The sequence below is a fragment of the Osmia lignaria genome, chromosome 3 (assembly GCF_051020975.1).
Source record: "Osmia lignaria lignaria isolate PbOS001 chromosome 3, iyOsmLign1, whole genome shotgun sequence".
Taxonomy (NCBI): Eukaryota; Metazoa; Arthropoda; class Insecta; order Hymenoptera; family Megachilidae; genus Osmia; species Osmia lignaria.
Window position 1 is genome coordinate 7,072,959 of NC_135034.1, and position 27,176 is coordinate 7,100,134.

At 31.4% G+C, this 27,176-nt stretch overlaps 6 protein-coding genes across 17 annotated transcripts; 4 read left to right on the top strand and 2 right to left on the bottom strand.

Moving 5' to 3' along the window:
- Positions 1–237: 237 nt before the first annotated feature.
- Vps29 (vacuolar protein sorting 29) lies at positions 238–1,846 on the top strand. Its single transcript, XM_034326158.2, has 4 exons — positions 238–708; positions 964–1,155; positions 1,231–1,466; positions 1,579–1,846. The coding sequence occupies exons 1-4, from the start codon at positions 706–708 to the stop codon at positions 1,694–1,696; spliced, it is 549 nt and encodes a 182-aa protein (XP_034182049.1). The 5' UTR covers positions 238–705; the 3' UTR covers positions 1,697–1,846.
- An 884-nt stretch (positions 1,847–2,730) lies between these two features.
- On the bottom strand, positions 2,731–6,192 carry Ufd1-like (ubiquitin fusion-degradation 1-like). Of its 5 annotated transcripts, none has more exons than XM_034326156.2 (6): positions 6,055–6,192; positions 5,736–5,850; positions 5,513–5,667; positions 4,898–5,446; positions 4,711–4,833; positions 2,731–4,189 (listed from the first exon to the last, which is right to left on the bottom strand). In XM_034326156.2, the coding sequence occupies exons 2-5, from the start codon at positions 5,779–5,781 to the stop codon at positions 4,765–4,767; spliced, it is 819 nt and encodes a 272-aa protein (XP_034182047.1). In that variant the 5' UTR covers positions 5,782–5,850; positions 6,055–6,192; the 3' UTR covers positions 2,731–4,189; positions 4,711–4,764. The 5 variants fall into 5 exon arrangements, with proteins under 5 accessions (XP_034182047.1, XP_034182046.1, XP_034182045.1 ...); XM_034326155.2 differs by having other exon boundaries at positions 5,956–6,125; XM_034326154.2 differs by lacking the exon at positions 6,055–6,192 and having other exon boundaries at positions 2,731–4,186; positions 5,736–5,883.
- Positions 2,802–4,390, top strand: CBP (sarcoplasmic calcium-binding protein). Its single transcript, XM_034326157.2, has 6 exons — positions 2,802–2,939; positions 3,310–3,426; positions 3,583–3,750; positions 3,856–3,996; positions 4,087–4,167; positions 4,244–4,390. The coding sequence occupies exons 1-6, from the start codon at positions 2,802–2,804 to the stop codon at positions 4,388–4,390; spliced, it is 792 nt and encodes a 263-aa protein (XP_034182048.2).
- Positions 6,193–6,269: 77 nt separating the features above from the next.
- Got2 (glutamate oxaloacetate transaminase 2) lies at positions 6,270–9,700 on the bottom strand. Its single transcript, XM_034326150.2, has 8 exons — positions 9,488–9,700; positions 9,024–9,180; positions 8,817–8,945; positions 8,516–8,737; positions 8,284–8,440; positions 8,110–8,208; positions 7,725–8,041; positions 6,270–7,651 (listed from the first exon to the last, which is right to left on the bottom strand). The coding sequence occupies exons 1-8, from the start codon at positions 9,580–9,582 to the stop codon at positions 7,523–7,525; spliced, it is 1,305 nt and encodes a 434-aa protein (XP_034182041.2). The 5' UTR covers positions 9,583–9,700; the 3' UTR covers positions 6,270–7,522.
- Positions 9,701–9,853: 153 nt separating this feature from the next.
- Positions 9,854–13,603, top strand: MFS18 (major facilitator superfamily transporter 18). 3 transcript variants are annotated; one of them, XM_076692985.1, is made up of 9 exons: positions 9,854–9,944; positions 11,421–11,460; positions 11,524–11,870; positions 11,943–12,116; positions 12,308–12,440; positions 12,610–12,706; positions 12,779–12,944; positions 13,004–13,162; positions 13,226–13,603. In XM_076692985.1, the coding sequence occupies exons 3-9, from the start codon at positions 11,606–11,608 to the stop codon at positions 13,363–13,365; spliced, it is 1,134 nt and encodes a 377-aa protein (XP_076549100.1). In that variant the 5' UTR covers positions 9,854–9,944; positions 11,421–11,460; positions 11,524–11,605; the 3' UTR covers positions 13,366–13,603. The 3 variants fall into 3 exon arrangements, with proteins under 3 accessions (XP_076549100.1, XP_034182679.1, XP_034182678.1); XM_034326788.2 differs by lacking the exon at positions 9,854–9,944 and having other exon boundaries at positions 10,911–11,460; positions 13,004–13,172; positions 13,226–13,364; XM_034326787.2 differs by lacking the exon at positions 9,854–9,944 and having other exon boundaries at positions 10,912–11,460.
- A 284-nt stretch (positions 13,604–13,887) lies between these two features.
- LOC117605436 (uncharacterized) lies at positions 13,888–24,775 on the top strand. 6 transcript variants are annotated; one of them, XM_034326782.2, is made up of 8 exons: positions 13,888–14,424; positions 15,371–15,863; positions 16,055–16,154; positions 16,233–16,945; positions 17,076–17,255; positions 17,336–17,598; positions 17,671–18,407; positions 19,002–24,775. In XM_034326782.2, exons 1-8 carry the CDS (start codon positions 14,378–14,380, stop codon positions 19,082–19,084), a joined length of 2,616 nt encoding a protein of 871 aa, XP_034182673.1. In that variant the 5' UTR covers positions 13,888–14,377; the 3' UTR covers positions 19,085–24,775. The 6 variants fall into 6 exon arrangements, with proteins under 6 accessions (XP_034182673.1, XP_034182677.1, XP_034182674.1 ...); XM_034326786.2 differs by having other exon boundaries at positions 17,402–17,598; XM_034326783.2 differs by having other exon boundaries at positions 16,058–16,154.
- Positions 24,776–27,176: the final 2,401 nt, after the last annotated feature.

Consider the following 27,176-nt stretch of genomic DNA (forward strand, 5'->3'; position numbering starts at 1 on the left):
CTAACGAATGTAGAGATGTATACCGCAGTTCACCAGAATCCATAACTGCGACGCGCAGGTTGGAAGATGGTGGGGGAACGCAGCGAGCTCTCTGCTAATCGCTTTCCACTTCGTTTGGAAGTATCGCCAATCAGGGCGAAGATGCGCACTGGAGACGCGCGAAGAACGAAAACTGGTCTTTTCGCAGTTATAGACTCTGGTGAACTGCAGTATAGGGGATGTAGAGATGTAAGGAATGCAGGGATGTAGAGATGTAGGGGATGTATGGACCTTGGTCCATGAAGAGTAGGATTAGCATAAATAATAACTGGGAAGGGTGTGCCCGCGAGGCCCATAAAGAGAAATAAAATAATAAATAATTAGGAAGAGTGGGTTTGACCCATAAAGGAGGATAAAATAATTAATAACTGAAAAGGGTGAACTTTAGTCCATAAGGAACGATAAAATAATAAATAACTGGAAAAAGTGAGGCGGGGCTCATAAAGAAGGATAAAATAAATAAAAGGGGTGGTCGGCCGAGGTCCAGAAGAGAGATAAAATTATAAATTTTGCCCCGTTTAGCCGGTGCTAGGAACGGCCCTGTTCTTTCATATTGTCAGCAGTGTATTTGACACTTTGTTAGCCTTTATATTTTACTGTTAACAAATGCAATAAACTGTATATTAACTGTTAAAAATATATATAAAAAATATTATTAAATAAATCATGGTGAGCATTAAAAATAAATATTAATAATAACAATTAAGTTACATTTATAAATTTTCCAGCTTTTAATTTCTAACCTTACAAAAAAATTATATGATTTTATTATTTTGTTTATTCATAAATTTTTTATAATATAATGCTGTCAAAAAAAGTTATGTATGCATTTCAGAGGTCATATTACAAAATCATCTATTTTATTCTAAAAATCTTTATTATTTATCAAAATAAGGAATAAAGTTTAAGGTAATATGTTTATAGCTTGTTTTAGTATTAGGAGATTTGCACATTCCACACAGATGCAGTAGCCTTCCAAGCAAATTTAAGAAATTATTGGTGCCTGGCCGAATACAGCATATTTTATGTACAGGAAATCTTTGTACTAAAGAATCATACGATTACTTGAAAACATTGGCCAGTGATGTGCATGTTGTTAGAGGGGATTTCGATGAGGTATGTTTTATTTAATAGTATTAAATATTATAAGTACAAATATGAGATATATTATATTTACATTTGTTTTTATAGAATCTAAATTATCCAGAACAAAAAGTTGTTACTGTTGGTCAGTTTAGAATAGGATTATCACATGGTCATCAAGTTGTACCTTGGGGAGATCCAGAATCGTTAGCTTTAATTCAAAGACAGCTGGATGTTGATATTTTAATATCTGGTCATACGCATAAATTTGAGGCGTATGAGCATGAAAACAAATTTTATATTAATCCTGGCTCAGCAACAGGAGCGTATAATCCCCTTGATACGTAAGTTTCTATTCATTTCATGATACTCTATAATTATACAGAATGATTTACAAATGGTGTACAATCTGAAAACTGTAGATTCTTCTTTAAAACAAACATTTGTGTTATATAGATCAGTCATCCCATCTTTTGTTCTTATGGATATTCAGAGTTCAACAGTTGTAACTTATGTGTACCAACTTGTTGGTGATGAAGTAAAAGTTGAAAGGATTGAGTACAAAAAGAGTTAAAAGATATACAAAGATTTGAAAATATGTGTATGTACTTTAAGTGATATATAATATCCATTTCATGAAATTCTGTATCAAAATTCAATAATAATTCATGTATAATTTCTGTCAGGTCTGATATGTATCTGAATCAGCATTTAAGCTAATCTTATATAAAACTTTAAATTGTATGATATATTAATTGTAAATAAAATAATATCAAATATAAATTGCATCAGTGTACCATTTAATAACTTCTCTAACTGATAACATGCATTTTACTTTTATCCTTTATTTAATTACCTACATATGCATTGTAAATTTGTTTTAATCGAGAACGTAACACCATGCGTCTAGTCACGTATACGTATTTGCGTATAATATGACGTTCAACGCGACCTACTTTTGTAGTGCATCGAAATTTCTACATGTATTTTGAATCTGATTATTTTTATTTCCACGTAATCTATATGTTATTCTCATGGGACTGTTTGTTCATCACACAAGCTGATCAGAAGCTAAATTGTCTCACATCGTGGTAAAGCTGATAAGTTGGACATAGGCGTAGCAAATAAACAAAACTTAATATTTCTTTTTATTAAATATGATTGATACGTATAAAATTAATTACACTTTTTGTGCAAATGTATAATTTTCAGAATTTTGTTGTTTACTTTTGTAATTTAGTCTATATAGTTTTTTATTTTAACATTATTATGCCTCTAATTGAGAGACAAAACATGTGGAACGAAATTTTTGTAGGATATGTATGTGTTTAAATATAAAATTATATTACCTTATTTTTACAATTATTTTGTACGTGTTTATAAATATTTTTGTTGAGATACGCTTATGATTTTTATCTGAGAAAAGAAGACGTGTATAAGAACGCGTATCAAGAAGAAACATAATCAAGGGGAGGGAATAGGGCATTCTAGCGCATGCGCAATAAATAAAGAGGGGCTTTGTGACCGACCCATTAGAAAGGGCCCAATACATATTTAGCTCAGTTTGTATGGTTTCAGTTGTATTATTGAAGCTCGAACGGTTCAAAGTGAATTTTAAATTACTGTGTTTATCTACATTAAAGTTAGATTATAAAACATAATATATATTTCAAACAAAAATGGCAACTTTATTACAACGGGGCCTGCGATACGCAGCTTCAAATAAACTGCTGGAGAAAGGTATTATTTCAGTTTTACGTTTTGAAGTAATACCAGAGAAGAAAAATATTGTGCAACCAGCAAATCATAGATTCAAGGTAATCTGCATATTACTTTTCACAAAGAATAATTACAACATAATAGAAAGTATTTAAATAATTCGAAATGTTTCTTCAAATATTTATTTAAAATTTATTTATTTTCTATATTATAAAATTACTCTTTTCAAGTATGAAATAAGTAATTATTTTTGCGAGCTAAAACCCGTTATAAATGGGGACGATACAGGTCTCAGAATTTTATTACACCCTGTTACCTGCCGGATTGTTTGTCCCGTAAACTTACATCTCGGTACTTTACGTATACCAATACCAACCATTTTTCTCGTTTTTTAGTACAGGTTTGAAATAATTATGTACTATGTATAAATAAAAATTATTTAAGAAATTGTATATCTTTTGTTTGAAGTACAACGGAATCATTCGGTGCATGCACAGTAAAAGAGGCCTGCATTATACGGGAACCTCGACGTTTATAGACGAGCAACAAGAAAGCGATAGCGATTCGGACAACGAGCAAGAGAAAGTAAGATATATAAAATGTACAAATACATTTCAGTTAAATAATTCAATTCGATATAGTTTAAGGTTTTGTAGTTAGTATCTATACGTGATTGTTTGTTAAATTAATACGTATTATTAGTACTATTCAACATATACAAAATTACCGGTAAAATCATAGGGTCAATCACATTTTTGGAGAAGAAAAATGCGAACTCTGCATAGTCATTTAGATGTTAACAAAGATGGTGTTATTAGTTACGATGACTTTATGTTACTTGGCGACCGATTTTGCGATTTAGGACACTTATCTCCAAAAGCCAAAGCTGAATTTAAAAATGTATTGAACGTAAGTATAGAAATAACAAAGTATATATTAAATTGTACACAATTGTAAATTCTGTACAATTTAATAAAGTAATTATTTTATATCTAAACATATATTTTGATATAGGAAATGTGGATGGAACAGTGGGGAGAGATTAGTCCATATAATCTCGTATGTGTTGAAAAATATTTAGAAGAAATGCAACATGTTCTTAATGACTCATCATTAAAAAAGAAGTGTCATCATTTCTTGCCATATTTATTCAAAGTAAATATGTAAAACAAACTGTTTATATACATACCTCAATTTATCAGAAAATTTTTCTTCTAAATAATGTTATTAAATATACAATTTCAGGCAGTGGACAAAGATCAAAGTGGTGAAATTTCTGTACAAGAATTTAAATTATTTTTCCAGTGCTTAGGTCTCACACATGAAGTAAGTAAAATCATCAGTCCTACTATGAAATAAAACTTAAATAAGTGAACCAACTAAATGAAAATATTTATTATAGGACGCAGTTGTTGCCTTCAGTCACATTGATAGTAATGACGATGGAAAAATTAGTTTCGAAGAATTTATAACTTTAGGACGTGAATTTTTCATTTCAGAAGATCCAACAAAGCCCAGTAAATATTTTTGGGGGCCGTTAGTTGATTAAACTTCTTATTGCAATCCTGTGACTTGTGATACTAAAATATCGTATACCAATTATATTTACCATAATATATAAGGTTTGAACTTTAATTATAAGACAGATAATTTATAGGTTTTAAACATAAGTTTTCTACAAGTTACTGAAAGCACAATGTACGTATTTCTAGTTCCTTTTAAATATAATTAAAGAAAAAAAATGATAAAAGATATAAATATATATCAAACAAACTTTCAATAAAAATACAAGTATTTTTATGGTTAAGGAACTACTATAAGACTTTTGTTCAAAAATATAACAATTTAATAATAAATACAAATACTCACTTTTACAAACATATACACATGTAATAGTAAGAAAATAGACTGTTAGTAATTCAATCATTTTCTTGATTTTCTAAGAGAAAAACCTTCCCCGGTAAATGCCTTAAATTCATCCGGATCTTTTATCTGCAAAAATACATTTACGTGTATATTTAATCGCATATAAACATGTCTTTAAATTATATTTTACCTCTTTATTATTGACAGGTTTCATATTGCGCAAGAATATAAGAGTTCCTATTTTGTAATCATAATCTGGTATTCCTCTAATATATGTTGGTTTATTTGCAGATCCCTCTGCTTGAGCAGAATCTTTACGTTTCTTGCCATCTAATCTGTTGCCTTGTCCTTTAAATGGCACAAAACCAGCTGGTGCTGGCATTAAATCTGCAGGATCTACTATATTTTCATCTTTCTTAATTTCTTCCTCTGGCTCTACATATCCCACTGGAGGGGCAAATTCAACATTCATATCACATTCTATAATGCTAACAGCTGGGCCAGGTTTTGTTTCCAAAACACACATTTCATATATTCTCTGATTATATTTTATAGCTATAATATCCCCTGTTGTAAGACAAGCAAAACTTCTTAATCCATTTTCTAAAACAGCTTTAGGATTTGTGATATCTAGAAAATCTTCAGACTGTGGTTGAAAACGTGAAAATGTTGCAACTGGTAATGAAACGCTTTCAACATTTATTAATTCCTCTTCTTGTAACAGAAGATTACGCATCATCTGTAATTGCATCATTGTAAATGTATATTGAATTATATTAGAAAATATCTATAATTCTTTACTTACCCAATAAGGTAAATAAACTTTTCCTTCATCCGCTACAAATTCCAGAACACCGCAATGGGTAACTCTATTGGTCTTTTTATTAGTTAATTTAAATAACATGGGATAATTAATATTCAGCCTTGTAAGTTGTTCTAACGCCGAAGGAGGCATAATTACTAAAAGAAAAATAACAAATTACAATCTATTTCTCATTTTATAGACAAAGTATAAAGTTTATGGATACTTTTTCCACCGCGTTCTACATCTTGCCGGTATGTACCCGGCAACATTGACACAGAGAAACATTTATACTGGGTATTGAAAGGTCGTGGAATCTCCGGAAATACATTAAACCCAAACTGAAATCGAAACGTCATTTTGATAAAAATAACTTAACCTCAATTTAATACAAAACTCGACGAACGGAATATATTTCTCCGTTTTTTGCCTCAAAATTTTTTTACCATGTTTATGTATTTATTTCAGCAGTCCTTTAAAAATTTATGGATAATAGAACTCTTCATAAACATACAAATTTAAATATAAGTACAACCGTGACATACATGAATATATACAGAAGCAGATGACGTCTATACCACAGTTCACCAGAGTCCATAACTGCGACGCGCAGGTTGGAAGATGGTGGGGGAACGCAGCGAGCTCTCTGCTAATCGCTTTCCACTTCGTTCGGGAGTATCGCCAATCAGGGCGAAGATGCGCACTGGAGAAGCGCGAAGAACGAAAACTGGTCTTTTCGTAGTTATGGACTCTGATAAACTGCGCTATAAACAATATACTTTATTTTAATTTTCCCCGGTTCGGAAAAAAGGGATACAATTTTACATCCCGTTTCCTCCGGGCGGTGTACTTTGGGTACGTTTAATGTCCCTTTTGCCCAACGAACATTTTCGGCCACGCGTGCCTTGCGCGCCTCTTTTCGAATTTCATTCTCTTTTGCATTTTACATTGTTTCATACATTTGCCATACTTTTGCTTCTGTTTTTTCGCCATACTTTTACAATTTTTTGTGTGTGTGCGCGTATGTCCCCTTTTAGTCGCCTCTTACGACAGGCAGGGGATACCGTGGCCGTATTCTAATCCCCCCGAGCCACAGGGGTCTATAAACAATGTATAATTTCGTCGCGGGAAAATATGTTTATGTATGTACATACATACATATATGTAAGCATATAGTCCTTAAGTGGCGGTGGTGGACAATTTTCTTTCATTCTGCGCATTATACTGGACATGTTGATTCTTATTGGTTCTTCATGCTCCGTAACCAAGTGTAACACGCAGGCGTCTTCTCGATGATCTTTATTAAGTTCATTTTTTACACATTGCTTCTTTTTGCTATTCATATATTTTTGTTCACTGTGTATATGTTTGATGAGGCGAAAAATGAGTAATAGAGGGGCGCCATAGGTGGTGAGGTATCATTTATTTAATTATAAGCTCATAAGGATAACTTCGGATGATGTCATCCTCGCTGGTTCAATGAAACTTTAAGTTCAATGAAACTTGGAAGGAGAGCGAGTAATAAATCTAGAAGGTGTCCCAAACTTTTTTAAATAGAATTAGATAATTTTTTATAGATATTTCTAAAGTGTGTGAAGTCCAGTAAAAATATACACAATGTCATATTACATTGAATTTATTGCATAGTATATCTAGATTATTAAAAAAATAAATGATTCATTTTATTATCATTATTATCTTTCCATTTCAATTATCACTTTCTATTAATCTCTCACAATAGTAAAGTACATTAATCAAGAATATATGGAATCTGAGCGATAATTTAAAAAGTAGATTATAATCTATAATTTCGAAAATAAGCCTCCTCTTAGCTGCTCCATAATTACTATACTCTGTATAATTTGAAATACAATATATCAAATATAAATTAACATTTAAATTCCATAAAAAGTTATACTGCCTGCAGTATTTCTATAAAAGCAGTATGCAATATTAAATGCATTTAATTTTCACTTATGCTCAAGTTTATTTATGTATTAAAGAAATATCAAACTATTTTGATTTTGAGACTTCATGCATAGCTTGTGCAATATATTCTACGTTTTTTGATGTTACACCTGCCATGGATATTCTGCCGTTCTTTGTCAAATAAATACTGTAATCCTTCGTAAGTTTCTCTACCTATAAAATAAATATTAATACGAATAGTTTAAATTAAATAATCAAGAAAAATTAATCAAAGTTTTTACTATACCTCCTCGGGTTTAAGACCAGTGAAACAAAACATTCCAATTTGATCTGTTATATGCGTCCATTCGCGAGAACTACCACTCTTTTTAAGATTATCACGCAACTGTTGACGCACAGATATAATACGGTTAGCCATTCCTTTTACATCACAAAGCCATTCTTCTTTCAATTCAGGATCTCCTAATATTTCATTAACAATTCTAGCACCATGTATTGGTGGATTAGAATAAATTGGTCTAATTAAAATTTTTAATTGGGAAAGAAGACGACTTGTTTCTTCCTTACTGGTAGTAACAAATGTAAGTGCTCCAATACGTTCGCCTATTTAATATTCATAACGTTAAAAAATATAGTGATGTTTACATAGTACTTTTTATTTATATATTTACCATATAAACCCATATTTTTGGCATAAGATTGAGCTAAAGCAAATGGAATTCCTTCTTTAGCAAATAATCTAACTGAAAAAGCATCTTGGTCTATGTCACCTAAAATTTAATATTAGATATTTAACTATTTCTATTAATATCAGATTAATATTAATTGTAAATATATTGTTATACCTGAAGCAAATCCTTGATACGCCATATCGAAGAAAGGAAACAATTTATGTTTCTTTACTACTGTTGCCAATTCTTTCCATTGTTCTGGTTTAGGATCTACACCAGTAGGATTATGTGCACATGCATGGAAAATAATAATAGACTTTTCTGGCATTTTCTGTAAAATGTAACATTGTTAATAAAATTTCAAGATATTATTTTATAGTTTTTAAATAGCTGATATGTTACTAACACATATATCTTCTAGAAGACCTTGATAGTCCAATCCACAAGTTTTTGGATCATAATACCGATAAGATTTGACTGCAAGCCTAGCTAGCTTGAATATAGGACCATGGTTTCCCCATGTAGGTGTTGGTAAATATACTTCTTTGTTACCAGGGAAAAAGTGTGCAAAGAAGTTTGCTCCAATGCAAAGTGAACCAGTGCCAGAAAGTCCTTGAACAGTAGCATTCTAACCAGTTTAAAATCAGTTTTTATGTTAGCAACAACCTTTTCATTATTAGAATATATACACTAAATATAATACATACCAAACCATTTTCTACAATTTCACTACAATCACCAAGCGCTAAATTAATGCTATGTTTACAAAATTCTGCATTTCCAGCTATTGGTGCATATTCTTTATTCATTTCCTTAGATCTAATTTTATCTTCAGCCTGAAAAAAATTAATTTTATTGTATTTAATTGTTTTTATCTATTTATGAATTACAGTAACATTAAACTTAATTTATACCTTTTTTACACTTGGTAAAACAAATGGTTTACCATTATCATCACGATAAGCACCAACTCCCAAATTAACTTTTTTAGGATTTTGATCTTTCTTAAATGCTTCTGTAACACCTAAAATTGGATCAGGTGGTCCCATCTCTACATGAGACCACCATGAACTAGAACACAAAAAATAAATATCTTAATAGTTTGTTCAGTAATTTATTTATATTTAAATGTAACAATTTTGTGTTTCTCCATTCAGCAATTTATTCAAATAAACTTCCATACTTTGCATATTTTATGCTCCTTTTAAGCATTTATGCTACAAAAAAGTTTTTATTAAGAGTTATAAAAAAACACTTAAATATAAAATTAAATAACAATCTGTATGCACAGTAATAATTCAAATTTTTTTTAAGTAACTAATATTCCATTATAATACGAAGGTTAAAAGTGTCACTATACAAAATGTTAAAATCTTACCTCATTGGTTTAACAGTACATAAAATAACATTGCTCTTTTTTTTAAATAAATTACGAGAAAATGAAAGTTTCATAAGGCTTATATTTTGTGCCATTTTATTAACAATAAAATATAAATTCGGCTAATCTTCCAATAGATTTTAATGAATTGTTTGGAGCTGTCTATAGGTCTGCTGGTCTGGAGCTAACTGCTGACGTTGCCGTGCATCTGTTATATACACTCATGCGCACATCGGGTTTATTATACATATGTAATACTCGTGTAATACTGTTCCACGCTACTATGTAACTTTATCGCTTTTATTATGAAGTTTGCATCTGTGTATACAACTATTATTTAAAATTTGGTTCCATAATTACTATTTAAAATGGTCTCATATTGTATAATTAACTTTTTATCTAAAATATCATGTTAATAAAATACAATATTATACAGAGATCCTAAAACTAATCATATGTAAGTTTAATGATTATTTAAAAGTTTTATCGAGCGGGTAACAATTCTTGTGTGTGTTTTTTACGTACGTAATTATATGATCTCATATGATGTATGTATTATATCATTATATACTGCATATTTATTTTATAATCTATAAATCTTCAGGGTCAAGTGGATAAATGAGAGCAATTATATGACAGTATTTATTTTTGATTCATAATAACTTGTTCAAAACGTAGTTTATAATTTTTTTAAGAAATAATATTCATATTGATACATTGTATTATACAGAAGATATAGAAAAATGTATTTTATTTAGGATTTTATTTATTAAAAAAAATGTAACAAACATAAAATTAACAATTAAAACAAATTTGTCTTAATAAAAAACTGCAAGTACATATGCAAAACATATATCTGTAAAGTAATTATTCATTTTAAATATACGTTCATCAATATTCATTTATTCGCATGTATATAAATATACACAAGAAATTTAGAAACACTTAATTAGAAAGTATGAAAGGTTTCCATAGCAGAAGATTAATTAAAGATAAAAATGTATTTAAAGAATGATAAATGCCTTATGCACATACATATATATATATATTGTCTGTTTCACCAGAGTCCATAACTAAGCTGCGCAGGTTGAAAGATGATGGGGGAACTTAGCGAGCCTCGAAATTCCCACTCCTCTAATCGCTTCCCATTTCGTTAACCGCGAGTTTAATATACGGGGTGAAACAATAGTACGGTTGAATAGGAAGAATACAGAATGATACACGTGAATAAAAAAGCGTGCTACCTGTTATACACTCCAAATGATGCACTTTCGCGTAGACGCACCGCGTAGAGGCGTCTCAACGACGCTGTGCGCAAGCGCATGGGAGTAGGAGTATCGCCAATCAGGGCGAAGATGCGCACGAAAGAACGAAAATTGGTCTTTTCGGAGTTATGGACTCTGGTGAACTGAACAATATGTAATACTTGCATACATATTTATACGTATATGATTGGAGGAACAACTTCATATTATTGACTACGTTCACTGCATGAAATTTTCGAATCATAAATTTTCCATTTATTTACATGCACGAGAGATGAAATTGGTATTAAAGCGTGTAAATTCGAAAGCTCAAATAAGTAAAGTAAATACACCATATTTTAAATATGACTTGCATAAAAAGGACGCAATAGTTAATTGTGTTTAGTTCAACTGTAATGATGTGTTGCCTCTTGTGTGTTGTAAACATAGAGATGCAGCTAATTCGTTATACAAAATTTGATAGAATTAATAATGACTCGAATGTATAAATTTTTGTAACTCTATAATAATAAGGAATTATAAAATACGATTTTAGTTGAATTTTTAGTCAATTAGTAACTCAAAAAGCATGCCTATACTTAACTTATGTATTTTAAATATATAAAAAGAACCATAGTTCTTTATGAACTAACTTATTTGATGAGAAATGCAAATGCAAATACCTTTAGGATTCAGCCAAGATGAGAAGACAAATTCATCTTGGTCAAGGTAATTATTACATATGAAGGTAGTAATTAATATGAAACATTAAAATTTTAAATTACATTGTAGAAAGGAAAGGAGAAAATGGTTTTTATCATTATTATGTGGCACTTGTCTTATATATGCTACAAGGACATCTGTCCCTTTATTAATGCCAATTATAAGTAAAGAGAAACAATGGTCCAAACCAGATTCTGGAATAATATTATCCAGTTTCTTTGGGGGTTATACATTAACACAAGTTGCAAGTGGTTATATTAGTGATAAAGTCGGGGGACAGAAGGTGTTATTGGTTTCAGCTTTTGGATGGTCTATGACAACATTCTTTATGCCAGAAATCATAGAATTCTTTTCAAAAAGTGAAGCATCTGTACTATTAGTAGCAATAGTAAGAACAATAAATGGGGCTTTCCAAGGTACCTGTAGGAAATTTGCAAATTAAATAACATAAACATGTGAAAGATATTTATAAAAATTATACATTATAGGAATGCACTTTCCTAGTATGATTAGTTTGATTAGTCAACGATTACATGAAACAGAGAGAGCATCATTCTTTAGTTTATTGACATCTGGATCTGCTCTTGGGACATTACTCACTGGATCCTTAGGTTCCTACTTACTGGAAAATTATAACTGGATGACAGTCTTTCAAATTTTAGGTAAATTAATATAGTACAAATATTAATATAGTAACAAATAGCCTGAAATATTATTGTGAATTTTAATACATTTAAAATTGCTTGAAAATGCGAACGTGTTTTTAATTGTAATATTTATAATTGTAATAATATGTGCAGCTCATAAATACAGTGTACTAATTATATTTTTATTAACAAATTTATTTACATAGGAGGTTTGAGCTTGGTATGGACACTTCTATTAAGTTACCATATTCTACCATTTAAGGAAAAAGCAGCTTCTATTAAATCAACTACTAGCTACAGTTTGCCTTGGTTGAAGCTTCTGAAAAAACCTCCATTCTGGTAATCTTTGTGCATGGGGTCAATTTTGAATTCAATTATCTTAAATCACAAAATTTCTGACTCAAATCTAAATGTACAAAAGTATATGTAGTTGTATAGATTTTTTAAATATAATACAATTATGAATATTTAAACAAGCTTAATTTTATGTATAAACTATAATTTTCAGGGCATGTGTAATAGGCCATGCTTGCCAAAATAATTGCTTTTTTGTACTGTTGTCGTGGATGCCAGCATATTTCCATGATACATTTCCTGAAATAAAGGTAGGTAATTATTAACTAATACTTCAGCATTCTACTTAATTGTCAATATTTTTAACAACTTCGTTTATTTAGGGTTGGGTTGTAAATATGGTACCATGGTTGTCTATACTACCCTGTACATTTTTGGGCAAAGCACTTTCCGAAAAAATTATAAAAGCTGGCTACTCTGTTACAGTGACACGTAAAATAATTGAAACAATATGTTTTATAACTGAAATTATAAGTTTATTGCTTCTAGGTATGTATATTATTGTATGAAACAAATAAGCAGTGAAATTAAATTAAAACTTATTTCAGCAAATGTGACAACTTTTCAAAGTGCTATAATCTGCCTTGCATTTATAATTGGTGGATCAGGTTTTCATAACAATGCAATTGCTGTAAATCCTTCAGATCTTGCACCCAAGCATTCTGGCAGTGTATTTGGGTTAATGAATACTGTCGGTGCTATACCTGGTAAATAAAGGTACAATTGTATTATTTTGAAGTAAAAAAAATATAATGATGACATTTTTTCAGGATTTCTTGGAGTCTATTTTTCTGGACATATTCTGCACGTAACACATAGTTGGTCTGTTGTATTTATATTTATAGCTATAATAGATGCATTAGGATGTATTATATATTTATTATTTGGTTCTGGTCACGCAATTATATAAAATATTATGAACCAAATTTTTTGTTATCTCTATTGTAAATAATGTCTTTGTTTGAAATTAGTTGTACAAGCTGTAAAAATATTAACAATAGAAAAAACGATATACAAAATGCCATTTAATATATAAATGTGCGACGCCAACATTACAAGAAGTTTCGAGATTTAGGTGAACATTGCGTTCACATTTTAATAAATTAATGGGACAGTCATTTTAACTTGGATATTTTTTATTTTCCTCGATTACCTTATTAATTGTAATAAAAGTATGTGAATAATCTACATAAATAAAGCAAATGTCTCAAATTTCATGTACATGTACTTTTCTATTACATCATTCTGAAAGATAATTGATTATTATTTGTAAAATGGTAACTTTTTATTAATCATTATACATTTTTCTATAGAATAAATTTTAGCATGTTAGATAAAATATTATTATACTCTTTGAATTGAAAAGTAGCCAATACGATGATGGGTATCTCTGATTGTCAGTTACATGAAAATACTGCTTGATCATAGACTGGATCAGCAAGTGCCTGATGCCTTTTTTAACGCGAGCATGTGAACGGACCTCGAGACTCAGACTTTTCGATTCGGAAGATTTCGTGAGAATTAACATACGCAGCAGAGACAATTGCAGAGGTAGAATTTTATTTTAAATAACGCGATCGTGTGCTTGTTTACGCAAAGTTTTTGATGAACGCGTGGTTTCGTTCGTCGGCGCTTGTCGTTTTCACCGATCGTTCGGTCGCGCCTGCCTCTGCCTGCTGCCGCGAATGTGGATGCTTCACGGTGTGCTGTACTGCTGCTGCCGCCGCTGTGCGTTTGATGTGCTCGCCACGGCTGATTGCCCCCGGATTTTGAAGAGTCTTTCACATTCGTGAACGATTTGGAACTGGTTCGTTATTGTACCAGACCCCGCCGTGATTGTCACTTGATAGCAACACCCGAGGCGCCAAAGCTGTCCGCATCGGCGCTTTCTTCAGCCCAAGTGGTATCAATGTTGTCTGGCAATGGTGTGTAAGGAGAACGTGGTATCATGGTTTGGGAATCTGTCCAGGTAATAGAAATATTAACCACCCATCCTACGTGGTTAAATGCCATATTTTCTTTGTCGAAGATAAATCACTTCGTCTCTCTCATTCCTAACACGCTGTTACGTTTTTCATCATGACCTCCTCATTCTTCTTGGTAAATTTCGAACTAACCAAAAAGAATATTCCACAATTTTTAACTAATTATGTCAGAAACCATGATAAATATCCTAATATTCGAGAAATTGTTGAGATGTTGATTTTTCCTGATGTCTAATACGCTACGTTTTAGACGCGTAATTTTTCTGTTTATTGCATACAAGTACCATGTATGGTTGTAGCTATATTTGTCTATAATTACTGGTATATTTAAAATATAACAATCAAGTGACAAATACATTTTTTGTATGCTGTCTTTTGTAAATTGTAAAATGTAATATGTACATCATAGATATTATAAATATCAGTATCATTTATAATTTATGTTAAAAGTCCATTTTAGCAATACTTTAAAAAGAATATTATTAAAAATTTTTCAGTTCAATATAATTCAAATAAGATGTACACATATCTCAATTAGACATGCATTTGTATATTATATAAATTTTAAATATTATCTTAATATAGTTTTAACAATTTTAGCTATAATTGATGCCTTTAATAATATTTAATGAAGTAAGTTCAACTTGTTTTATAATATAATTTATGACAAAGAATTAAATTATTTTATATTATATTCTAAGCATTTACATTACTAATATATTTGTACACTTCAGATTTAAATATAAGCAGTAAAAATACAAAAAAAGAAGATATAAAATTAACATATTTATAGTTAGAATAAATCATAAAATAAGTAAGTGACTTCCTTTGTATTAATATTTTGGGCAGCATTTTTGTATACTTTTCAATATATATTGACATTTTATAGCATATTTGTTGTTTATAATATATATTTTCATATATGTGCAGTTATAAACGCATCGATGTCATGTGCACGTTATTAAACATGTGCCTGCCATTTGAAGTACGATATCTTGGCACTTGTGTGGAGGATATTGGTAAGCGGGATTATAATGACCTCCGTGACACGGAACATCATGCAAATAGCGCCTCTGATCTTGCTGAGTTGACAACTCTAGGCGTGGCAGATAAACGCACACGAAGAAAACTTGCTCTCTATATGGCATTATTACATTCGTGTAATTATGCATGTGCAGTAATCTTGTACAAAAATCTATCAAATTTTGACTACCAAGAGATCTCTAACCTATTAAATGGGACCACCTTTACACCGGATGACCAACCATTAGAAGAGCTGCTCTTATTGTATACGATGGCCCTAAATCATCCAGCGTTTACATATGAGCAGAAAAGTGTCTTCGGTAACATTTACATAAAGCTTCAAGAAGAGGAAGCTCGATTGAATCTCTCAAAGTCAAATTCATCCTTCAAGCAGGCACAAGTATGTGTAAATTTTGATGTAAATGATCAAATATCTACTTTATTATGCTAATGATATTAAATGTTTATTATGTACAATAAATGATATGTTTTTTATTTCTTCTTTCTTATATTTCTTTTAATTTCAAAATATAAAAATATATCAATTTTAATTACATTTATACAATGTAATTAATGTACTTATTATAATAGCAGAGCTGCACACCATGTATGAACACAAATGAGAGATTGATGGACACAGAGATGCAGAGCAGTTGTATGATGGCTCCTCCACCAATGCAAACTTACCATGGTAATTTATAATACTTAACTTTTACATAATTTATGTGATGAATAAAAATCATCAGCAATTAAAGATAATTATTTATAGGAGAAATGGCAATGAGGAATAATACCATGGTAACCGGAGTTCCTCCTGGTCTATCGATGCCTCCTCCTGGGTTATGTCTACCTACCCCTGAACAAATGCCAATGGGATCAGGTGGTGCGACACAGTATCTTCATCTTGGTTTTCCGTCAGTAAATCATATGCCACCGTGGACAGGTCAGGTTATGATGGGAAATCAACTGATGTATCATACTGGCGACATGTTGGCTTATCCACCTTCCCCCTTAGTCAGTCGTCAATCGTCGCCATCCCAGTCTCGATCTCCTAGTCGCAGCAATTCCCCAATGGGTCGCCGAAATAATACCATGCCGCGCACCTCTTCACAAGTGACACAGTCTACTTCAAACACCTTAACAACTTCAACGAGTGCCTCTAACAGTCAGACAAGCATCTCCAGTTCAAATGCCAATTCCCTTCCTCCACTTCCCACGTTGGGTACGAGCAGAAGTCATCCTAGTCAACCCCCACTGCTTCCATCACGTTCTGTTCCCTTATCTATCAGCAGTTCTACTACTTTTTCACGGCATAATAGCATCGAGAATACCTCTTCTACCTTAATTCCGGCAGCACCTCAATCAAAACAACCACCACCACCACGATTGCGATCTTCGACTTCTGGCGACTCTTTACGAGAAACGTTAGGAAAGGAAATGCCAAATTTCAAAGGCAATTTGCAGAATTTTTCTCTCGACGAGGTGAGATAGTATAGTTTTAAGTCAATTAATTCTTATATAAAATATACTATAAAGTATTTACTCTATGGCTAACGCTTAATAAAAGTTTCTATAAGAAATTCTTATATTACTTACACCATATTGAGTACAGATTCGAAGGATGAGCGATGAAGACTTAAGGGATATAGGATTAACGCCAAATGCAGTAGGACAGCTGCGGAGCATAGTTAAAAGCCAAACCACTAACGGTTTAAATCAAATCACTGTTGATAAAAAGTTGGATAACACAAGCAGCACAACACATGCAGTTGTAGATCCAATTGAAAATGAAGTAAGGATTAAGTGTTGTATTTAATGGAATAAATTTAATTCCCATTTAAATGTTATAAAAATAAACACATTTTAATTCAGGCTATGCCGGGAATGGAAATGTTAAATGATAATGGGAATCAAAGTAGTAAGTCAATGCCATTACAGGAACAGCATCCAGCGATGCACCATCATCATAATCATGCAGCTACTCCTAACCTACGGCGATATCCTACTATGCCACCATTAGATCCTACGCAAATACAGATGTATCCTGCACCACCACCGATGTACGCTGCACAAAACGCGCCTTGTTACGCTTGTCTTACGTTACCCGTTGCCGGGGTACAAAATCGTTATTCAAGGTAAGAAAAATATTAAACATTTGTTGAAACTGAAATAAAACTGAATTAACATAACGTTATGCAATATTTCAGATGCAACGCTCAACACGTATATTGTTTAACACAATTACAAGCCTTGAGGTTAGACCCTGAGAGTAGTAGGCATTGTTCTCAAAGTAGTAGTTCAGACAGTACCGGTAGTAGATCACCGCCAGAAACGCCTCCCGCAGCACCGTGGGTGAGCGGAAGTGAGGGTAACGCGCCACCAGTTTCTGATCACCTTAGTTCCGTGCCGGTACATTCAACGAGTGCAGTGTCACACGCCACACCTCAACAGCCTATACAGTCAGGACCAGAAAGGCAGCGTACTAGAAGAAATCAAACGCATGTTATGCGTCATAAAAATCAAATGGTGAATGGTGGTGGACCACCGAATCTTTCACAATGTGTTTCCTTTCCTGCACCGCCGTCGCATTCGCAGGTCACGTATCTGCCGCATGGTCATTTCTCGGCACTGAGACCGAGCAGTGGTATTTATTCGAACTTCTCACATGGACCGTATACAAGGCCGGCTTATCCGACTACGTATCAGCCAAATGGTGAAATGATGTACCAGTATCCTGGACATCCATCTTCTGGAGGTACGCCACCGCCTCCTCCAAACGCAGCCGCAACACCAGTACAGGCGCCTTATATGCCACCTACTCCGGTTGTTACGTATGCACCAGCTGCCGTCCCGCCAACGAAAATTTCGTGTTATAATTGTGGCAGTAGTAGTCATCTCGCAGTCGATTGTAAGGATCAAACTATGGAGGACCTTACTAAAAAAGGTAATTTTTGCTTCTGAGTTTTAATCTTTTGCGGTATTTTTGTTTTATATTGAAAATAATATAAATATCAGTCTTAACGGTAAATACATATATGCCTGTGTATTTTGATTTAGATAATTTGGACATGTAGTTTTATATATATGCACATATATACAGGATGTCCCACAGTGTGGTGATTCTCGTGCAAAAAATAGGTTGAAAATATAGAATAAAACTTCTTCAGTAATTCTACAATTATTTAAGAAATAATAAGGTATAACGTGATTCTTTCCCTTTTGGGCTAAATATTGTAGGATACCCTGTATATATCCATAATATTTCTAACTTTTAAATTACCTTATAGGTTAATATACAGAGTTGTCTAATCGACAAGTAATCTTTATTTTTTATTTACAAAGTGTATAAAATTATATATCATATATAACAGTATAATAGTTAGCCTTTTGTGGTTCAAATATGCTTTCGAAATAGAATCTAATATACAGAATAAATGGACTGCAAAAGGTTAATGTCTATTATAATGATTGTAAGAAATGAAAATCTTGATAAAATTTGTACATTTTATATTTTCTATTTTCTTTCACAAACAATAAGGAAAACTTCGACTTTCAGCCCAGTATCGTCTAGACTACAGCATAATGAAACAACCTGGAGAGTGCCCAAGTTCTGACAAGTGATCCCCTGCCACGGACCACTCAGCAGTTTTTCGCCATCATCATTACCGTAATTACTGTTACCATCATTGTCATTATCATTTTCATTACCACTATCACCACGCCACAGCAATACAATCTAACAACGGAACATATCGTACCCGCACACGCCGATTTTGATGAAACTCATATGGGAGATAGTACTCAGAAAAATATTTCACACTTATTTTTTTTTATCGGCAATCGTCCATATTGGAGAGATGATAACAATTCTCAAAGTTAAGGGTTGAAAACATATTTTTTGTAGTACCATATATCAACTAAAGAGCATAGGAGAAAGATTTCTTTTGAATTGTGTATTTTTAACACCAAATAATATTTAACAAGAAAAAACAAGTAAAAAGTTCAAATTTTAAATATATTATTTAAACAAATGATTTTTCTGTATTCGTTTTTCCCTAAGCTCCTTAACTAACAAAAAAAAAAAAATTATTTTTAATTCTCAATTTTTAGGGTTGTTACCATCTTTTCAATATGAACGATTGCTGATAAATAAAAAATACGCGTGAAATATTTTTCTAAGAACTATCTTCCGTATTAATTCCATCAAAATCAGCGTGTGCGGGTTCGATATGTTCCCTTGTGAGGACCGTTCAAAAGATGACTGCTATTGCTCCTCGTGCAAGTTTTCGGTGATTTTTGTAGACATCCCTTATATTCAGGACGACGATTTTTTAACAGAGGATGTTTCGCGATTCACGGTACCAGGTATACTTTTTACAAGTTCTTATTTATAATAGTAATTATTCTTAACCATGATTGTAAAGAAAAGGATGTCGTGTCGTGTACAAAGGATGAAAAGAAAAAGTGACAAAAAAAAAACGAAGAGAAGCATTACTCAGAATGCAATGTTCTTATATCTAAGTTTTTAGAATACATTTTGAGAGATTTGTGTTAGGTATTGACTCGCATCTTTCCAACGATACCTATGGGCTACTTACCACCCCATCTTAACCCGGTTTTCCCCCCGTTTCTCTAGTAATCTAGCCATAAACGAAATGCAAAGATGAAAAAAAAAAAAAGAATACAATGCAATGTGTTCTAATTAGGTGAAACTACCACGTTTGACTATATTTATCATTCATACTTTTACTTCTACTAGTATGTCTACTATCACTATTACTACTATTACTATTAAAACTATTACTATTCTATTATCGCTACACGACGTTTTTATGTATATATTTTCTCAATTCTTACATGCGCAATGCTTGAATGAGTGCAAATAAACAAAAGAAGAAAAGAAAAAAACATGGTGTGAATGGGAATGAGTAAAAGAAAGCGAATGAATGGATGTACATATATGATAAAGAGAGAAAGAAAGAGAAAAAGAGTGAAAATGAATAAAAGAACAACAAACCATAAGTGTTCGATCGTCTAGCTGCCTTTGCGCTCCTGTGTGTATAAAATTACAATATGTAACGCTACTCATCACTCGTTTATTAACTTATTAATAGTTAGGTAACTCTCATCCTATTTATACAGATAGTCATGCAATGACGTGCAACTGAAGCAATTTTATACGACTTTTATTGATCGCCCATCTTTTTTAAGTATAAGCATAGAAAAAAAAAACCATGCGTTTAGAATTTTGTTAGCGAATAATGGAGGAAAAGAAAAAGAAAAGAAAAAAAAAAGAAGGAAAGAACAGTGTAAGTTTAATTAAGTGTTAGCGTTTTAGGTGTGAGTGGAGTGGCAATCTGCGTTGTACTCGCCGTTGTAAAACAAGTTGCTACTGCATTTAAACCAACTCTCAAAAGAACACTATTAGTAAGTGTTAATCTAATTCTAGAATCGCATAATTTGGCAGATATTTGTCTAGCTCTTATTATTGTGCATCAGATCTATGTGAGTTAGATTTTAGGTATCTAAACTAAAAGAAAGTTATTATTAAAGAAAAAGTGGGACGAGAATGAGATAGGTGTGACTTTGAAAAATATATGCATTTAAAAAGCTTCGTTTCGAATAGCTTCTGGGTATAAAAGTGTTTCTCAGGTGTTTCATTTTTGGTTGGTAATGAATTATTTCTTTCTTTGGCAGCTAGTCAGTAGCCGCGATAAATTTTTGAGATTAATGATTTTTTAGAACTTAATGTTTCGCTAGGATGAAAGTTTGACTGTAAGGAATGAAGCGAAGGGTTTTCAGAGATTTGTGATTTTACTATTGTATTCGAGTCATCTGACGTTAATAATTTTATTCTAACAATACTAACTCGCTATGATATTTTTTTACAAAAAAAAAAAAGAAAAAAAACGAGAAATATTTCCTACATGTTTTTCTAAATAATATTTAATCTTTCAAAGCTCCAAAGAGATCCAAAAATTAATTATTTAACTATAAATTAAAGATGATAAAGAAACTATAGGTTTCGTTATAAGTTAAGTCAAACTTTTGTCAATTTCTTCAAAGAAATTTCATCTTCATAATTTATAAAACCTGATTTGGTGTCGTGATATTTAGTAAAAGTGCCATTTTCATCCAAATACCCAGTGTCTTCATATCGGTCTATTAAGGGAAAAAAAAAATAAAGTTTTTCTTGCCGTTACCGTTATAGTCAATGATAATTTTCGAAAACTACCTGAGAAAAGTTTTGAAGTGGCTGTGACCGATGAGAAGTTAATGAAATTTCTATTTAAATCTATAAATGTTGAACATCTTCAATTTCATTCTTAGGAATTCTTTCCTTGGTATTAGCTCTTTCTTTAAACAATAGATTTCGTCCAAGTGGAATTTACAAAAGTTACTTCATCAATTGAAATCTGTTGTCTGACAAGAGCAGAAAATGTGTATGCGCTTCTCACTCAGTTAGAAAAAACAAAGGAGTCTGTAACGATCGAACTTTTCTGATAGAAAACTAATCTCGTGTAATGGCAGGGTTCAAAATCTTAATCGTTTATAGAATTAATTTCAAATTTACCAATATACAGGATGTACGTAAGAAATTGAGGCCAAATTGATATGTAGTGTTAATGGATTTGAATAGATGAAAGTAAAAGTTTATAATTGTTTTTAACATGTTGACTGCAATAACTGATGCTATAAATTTAATTTGATTAGAGAAAAAAAGAAAATTCTGCATGGCAGTAGAATTACATTAATAATACAAAATAGCACATTGAAATGTCGAGTTAAAAAATTAACCCTTTGAGGATGAAACATTTATAAGCTTGACATTATGTACGCGAGGAATATTTTTATTAAGCTAAATTAAATAATATTCCCTTGTGTTACACTCATATATCTACAGCTTTTATTTGCGTCAATATTCTAAGAAGGTATTTGCCAAATATGTGTATCATTTGTATATCAAATGGTTAATTCTTTAATATTTTGAATAATTTGTGTTGTATGCCATTTAAGGTATAAGTATTTCTTCTATAACAATCATTGTATTAATGAATTATAAGCGTCCAAAGAATTGCAAGCAGAATTTTTCTTATAAATAATTTCAGAAACAAATTATGCTTAATTATTATTTACACATTTTGACTTTTGTAAGAATAATTTTTTCTTCTGCAAGAATTTAAATTTCTGAATTTTTAAAAATATTCTTGTTATGATAGAACTTTTGGTCATTTATGTGTTTATAATTTTTTTTATGAACCAATTGCTTTTCATATTTGTAAGAAGAATTCCACTGATGTATCTTTAGAAGCTTATTTATATTGTTTTCATCTATTTGACTCTACTTATACATTGTATCAATTTGACCCTAATCTCAACGAACATCTTGTATATTATTAGACTATTTTTACAAATAACTGTATGTAATAGAAAAATGAAGTGCTCGAAGCTTGCCAGGCAGTAATAAATTATTGTTGACCAAACAATATCTTATAGCCACGTGTACATAATCAGAAGCAATAGTAATTATTAAAACGTGTTTCTTTATTGCTGTTTACTAATTCTACTGTTGACATATTGAAGACCATGGTGTATGTTTAACGATCTCTAATTGTACTATTGGCAATAAGATGATAAACTTCTTCTCATAACTATAAGCAATATCTTTTAGCATAACACCAATACACGTTTTACAAATGGATGTTGTATAGCGTTAACAATGTAAGCAGCAATAAGAGGAATTTTCTACTTCCGTTATTAATTTGCAGTTGTACAGAAAATCGAAATCTTTAGCAATAAATATTATATCGTTGTTGCAACAAATTCAGGCAGAATTATAATCGTTATTATTAATTTTTTTTTAAAAATATGTTTTTCAGATCTTTGTTCTCATTGAAGAACATTATATATTTCTCATGTTAATCATTTTTATCAGTTGCAATGTTATAGAATTATTGTATGGTGTAAATCAAGACTCCTTTGTTTAACACATTGACTGTTAAAGTTATGAATAACTTTAATATTAAATTTAAGTTCGCAATTTGCTGTTTTAAATTATTAGTATAATAATCAAAATTTATATTTTCTTTTGAGAATTTTTCAATTACATTATCATGGCAGTCAACGTGTTAATAAGAGTACATTAAGTACGCATTTAAGGTTAATTAAGAAATAGTAGGAGAGGGATAGAAGGTTTTTGTTATTGTTCAAGTTGGAAGAAAGTTCAAATGCTCTTGATCAAATCAGTATTATACGTAAACGAATCAAAAAGAAAAGTCAAAGAATCATATCACTTGAACAGAAGCGATAGAACAGGAGCGTGAGAGATTAGTAGTAGTAATAATAATTATAACGAAATGATAATATTAATATTAAGTCTAGTAATAATAGTAACATTAAATTATATATATACATATATATCTATATATTCGTAACAAAATAGAGATGTAAACTTTCCGGAAAGATTGAAATCGTCTTTCGGGTAAAAGACATTTTCGTTTTTTGAAAAATATCGATGATAAAAATAAAAAAAAAAAAGGAAAAACGTTAAAAAAATTGACTCAGATGTTGGCATATAACCTCGGTTCGTTAACATATTTATTTATTCCAATGACGACCGTTTGCGTTATTTAATCTCTGTTAAAATAATCAATCATTGATTCCTAAATTTTTGTTCCGTTAGTGTTCCGTTAAAACTCACGTTCTTCTCTTTTTTCCTCCATCAAACTATCTGTAACGTCATTACGAAGCTAACAATAAATTACAAAGTACAAGCAATTAAGTATAAAAAAAGTAGTTCTGGTTTATATTTTGCATTGCGACAATGTTCAACAATTTTCTAAACGAAAACTTTCTTGACATTTTACATCTCTAACACTTGAACGAGCAGAATGACTTCTGCTTCCAACGAAAAATGAAAAAACAAAAAAAAAAGAATACAAGCGAGAAGAAACGAGAGAGTGTAAGAGTGTATCTTCTTTTTTTTTTCTTGTTTGGACATACAGGGGTGTAATTGGGCAGCGATTAGGACTGTACAGAAAGGAAAGAAAGACATAGACACGCGTGCAGACGAAAGATAAAATGCAGATATTACAGACAGAGAAATACATCGTCGGCATAGTGACTTAAAAGCGCTTACAATTAACCATTTATCATATACATTTTGCCGCGTTCGCGAGCCGAGCTCGCTTTACAATAAATTACATCAAGTTTACACTGGGCGACCGTCGATCCGGAAAGCTTGCCCGACACACGAAGGACAATACGTGAAGTTAACCTAAAAAATAAAAAAAAATAAAAAAAGAAAAAAAAGACACGAATTATTGCGGTGGTTGATAAAGAAAATTCAAGATGTCGAGTGTTGGAAAAGCGTGCTATCAAAAGAAAAGAACAAAAAAACAAAAAAAGATCAATGTATGAGTGTAATCACGATTATCCAAGTAAGAATAGAAAAATACAAAAAAAAAACGTATGTATAAATAAAGAAGAAACATTTTTAGCAAGCATTTCGCAGTTTGGTGTTCGTAGACGGTCGCTCGTGTGAGGATCGGATCTTTCGTCACCACGACGAAAATAAATAGTGTCATCGTGGTTACTGTACGGTGTAAAAAATAAAAAAGAACGAGGACAAGTGTGCAACGAGAGAGAGGGAATGAGAGAGTGAGAGTGTATGAGAAGCAAACACTAAAACGAAAAAAAATTTGTACGGAAGAGTTTTGTGCCACTTTGCCGTCATATGTACATAAAGAAAAATTTGATGCGAAAGAGGAAGAATGGATGGATAACTGGAGTATGATATTTGAAGCGTGTTAGAGGAAAATGAAGATAGATTTACATACAAATATGTGATGTGTATATACATGCTATATATATGCATATATATATGTGTAGATATATACATACATATGTGTGATATATATGAGATATATTTGTAAATTCTGTTATCTGAATGCATTATAAATATTTTAACCTCCTGTAATGAAATATTTAATAAAAAACGTTACCAACCAATCCGTCTACACGTTTAAAATAAAATAATTGTATTTTCTTTTGTGCGTGATATAGTACAAAATGGTAAAATGTGTTGGAAGATACAGTTTTTTTAAAACGAATATTATCAAGATGATTTTTTAAATTTATGTATATGATAATATACAGGGTGTAATGCAAGTGGTGGTACAGGGGGTAATATGGGGATTTTACTTATGAATATATAGGGGATAAATAAAATAATAAAAGAATTAAGATTTCTAGGACCCGGGGATATCAAACTTTCGAGGGCCCGCCGATCGATAAACTTGGTTCAAAAATTCAAATTTATTCTAAATAAAATTAAATAGCGTTTAATTGTAAAGAAAAAGGGTGACAGTAAAAAAAATTTTATTCAATATTTTTTAACATAGTAAATGGGAGGTTTAGAAAGAGATCCCTAGTAAATGGAACCCGGTACTTATAAGGGGATTTTATCACCCCCTTAGACCTGCCCCTAATCTGGCGCTGTTTGCTACCTTACATTATTATGTATCGTTATAGTAGTAATATAATATTTTGCTATTGTTTTCTTTTAATTATTCGAGCATATCTAATTTGTAATGTCAGTCGCCGCTGACCCCCACGACATTATCGTGTTAAGAGGAATTCTGCCCTCCTTAGCTCACTTGTCCTAAATAATATTTCGAACATTTCAACGCATAAATGAAAAGTTTTATATTACTTGTAATAAATATTACCAATATAAATCACAAGAGAATTCTTTGCTCTCATTTTAGTGAGCATTGAAAGGGTTATGTTCAAAATGGGTCATTTGATGTGCAACAAGCTATTTATATCATCTCTTCGTTTGTACCACCCGTTACATGACACCCTGCATATTAGATCGTGTTCTGGAGGATATGTGGAGGTAATTTAGCATTTAATTAGTGACGGTATCGGTTGTATAAAGCACCGAGACATAAATTGAAGTTTAATTGAATAGTACAAGATACGATGAAGTTATGTTTTGAAAGGATATGTTGAAGTACAAACTGTTATATATGTATACATACATATTTCTTGGAACTTGAATATAGTGTTCATAAAGAGGAATGGTTTCATTGAGTTAAGAGTTTTTGAGAAGTTAAATAGACAGGTTCAGTACATAATACTGTATTGTATGCTATAAATAAGAATTATGATAATTTATAATATTAAGTATTAAATTGAAGCGAATAAAATAAGTTGAATGTATTTTTCGATGTGACTAAGCTAATTAATAAAATACTCTATATAATAAGCAATAAATAATGGATAATTTTAATTCTTTTCAGAAATTTTCATAAGATATTTTACATTATAAAAGAATTATTTTTATTTTGACAATCGACTTTCGTTAGTGGAAAGACGGATGCTCTGTGACTGACGCGGTTGCCTGATACGGGGTCACTTTGACCGATAACAATATCATTATAATTGTATAGTAAATTCGACCTGTACGAGTTAACCATTATCTACACTCTGAATGTCAGGTCATTTTGACCCAATATACAAAATATACCGGGCCAAAATGAACCGACATTCGGTCTAAGAAGGTTAAACATTTTGAATGCGATCGATCCACAGGACTTCCGTTATGTAAGAGTGTGCATGTATGGTAAACTAAGTGACACAGATGCCGCATTATGGTTCCACATGAAATAGATTTTCACTTAAGAAAATGAAAATATTTCAGAAAAAT

Coding starts and splice junctions, on each gene's coding strand:
- Vps29 (XM_034326158.2), top strand. Junction 1,156..1,230: donor TTAGAGGGGATTTCGATGAG/GTATGTTTTATT, acceptor TTGTTTTTATAG/AATCTAAATTATCCAGAACA. Junction 1,467..1,578: donor GCGTATAATCCCCTTGATAC/GTAAGTTTCTAT, acceptor TGTGTTATATAG/ATCAGTCATCCCATCTTTTG.
- CBP (XM_034326157.2), top strand. CDS start 2,802: ATGGCAACTTTATTACAACGGGGCCTGCGATACGCAGCTTCAAATAAA. Junction 3,751..3,855: donor AATTTAAAAATGTATTGAAC/GTAAGTATAGAA, acceptor ATTTTGATATAG/GAAATGTGGATGGAACAGTG. Junction 4,168..4,243: donor GCTTAGGTCTCACACATGAA/GTAAGTAAAATC, acceptor TATTTATTATAG/GACGCAGTTGTTGCCTTCAG.
- Ufd1-like (XM_034326154.2), bottom strand. CDS start 5,868: ATGACGTTTCGATTTCAGTTTGGGTTTAATGTATTTCCGGAGATTCCA. Junction 5,668..5,735: donor TGTAGAACGCGGTGGAAAAA/GTATCCATAAAC, acceptor TTTTTCTTTTAG/TAATTATGCCTCCTTCGGCG. Junction 4,834..4,897: donor AACCTGTCAATAATAAAGAG/GTAAAATATAAT, acceptor GTATTTTTGCAG/ATAAAAGATCCGGATGAATT.
- Got2 (XM_034326150.2), bottom strand. CDS start 9,582: ATGGCACAAAATATAAGCCTTATGAAACTTTCATTTTCTCGTAATTTA. Junction 9,181..9,487: donor TGTACTGTTAAACCAATGAG/GTAAGATTTTAA, acceptor TTTGTGTTCTAG/TTCATGGTGGTCTCATGTAG. Junction 8,441..8,515: donor GTCTTCTAGAAGATATATGT/GTTAGTAACATA, acceptor TACATTTTACAG/AAAATGCCAGAAAAGTCTAT.
- MFS18 (XM_034326787.2), top strand. CDS start 11,399: ATGCAAATGCAAATACCTTTAGGATTCAGCCAAGATGAGAAGACAAAT. Junction 12,117..12,307: donor GACAGTCTTTCAAATTTTAG/GTAAATTAATAT, acceptor TTATTTACATAG/GAGGTTTGAGCTTGGTATGG. Junction 12,945..13,003: donor TATAAGTTTATTGCTTCTAG/GTATGTATATTA, acceptor AACTTATTTCAG/CAAATGTGACAACTTTTCAA.
- LOC117605436 (XM_034326782.2), top strand. CDS start 14,378: ATGGTGTGTAAGGAGAACGTGGTATCATGGTTTGGGAATCTGTCCAG. Junction 14,425..15,370: donor TGGTTTGGGAATCTGTCCAG/GTAATAGAAATA, acceptor ATATATGTGCAG/TTATAAACGCATCGATGTCA. Junction 17,256..17,335: donor TAGATCCAATTGAAAATGAA/GTAAGGATTAAG, acceptor ATTTTAATTCAG/GCTATGCCGGGAATGGAAAT.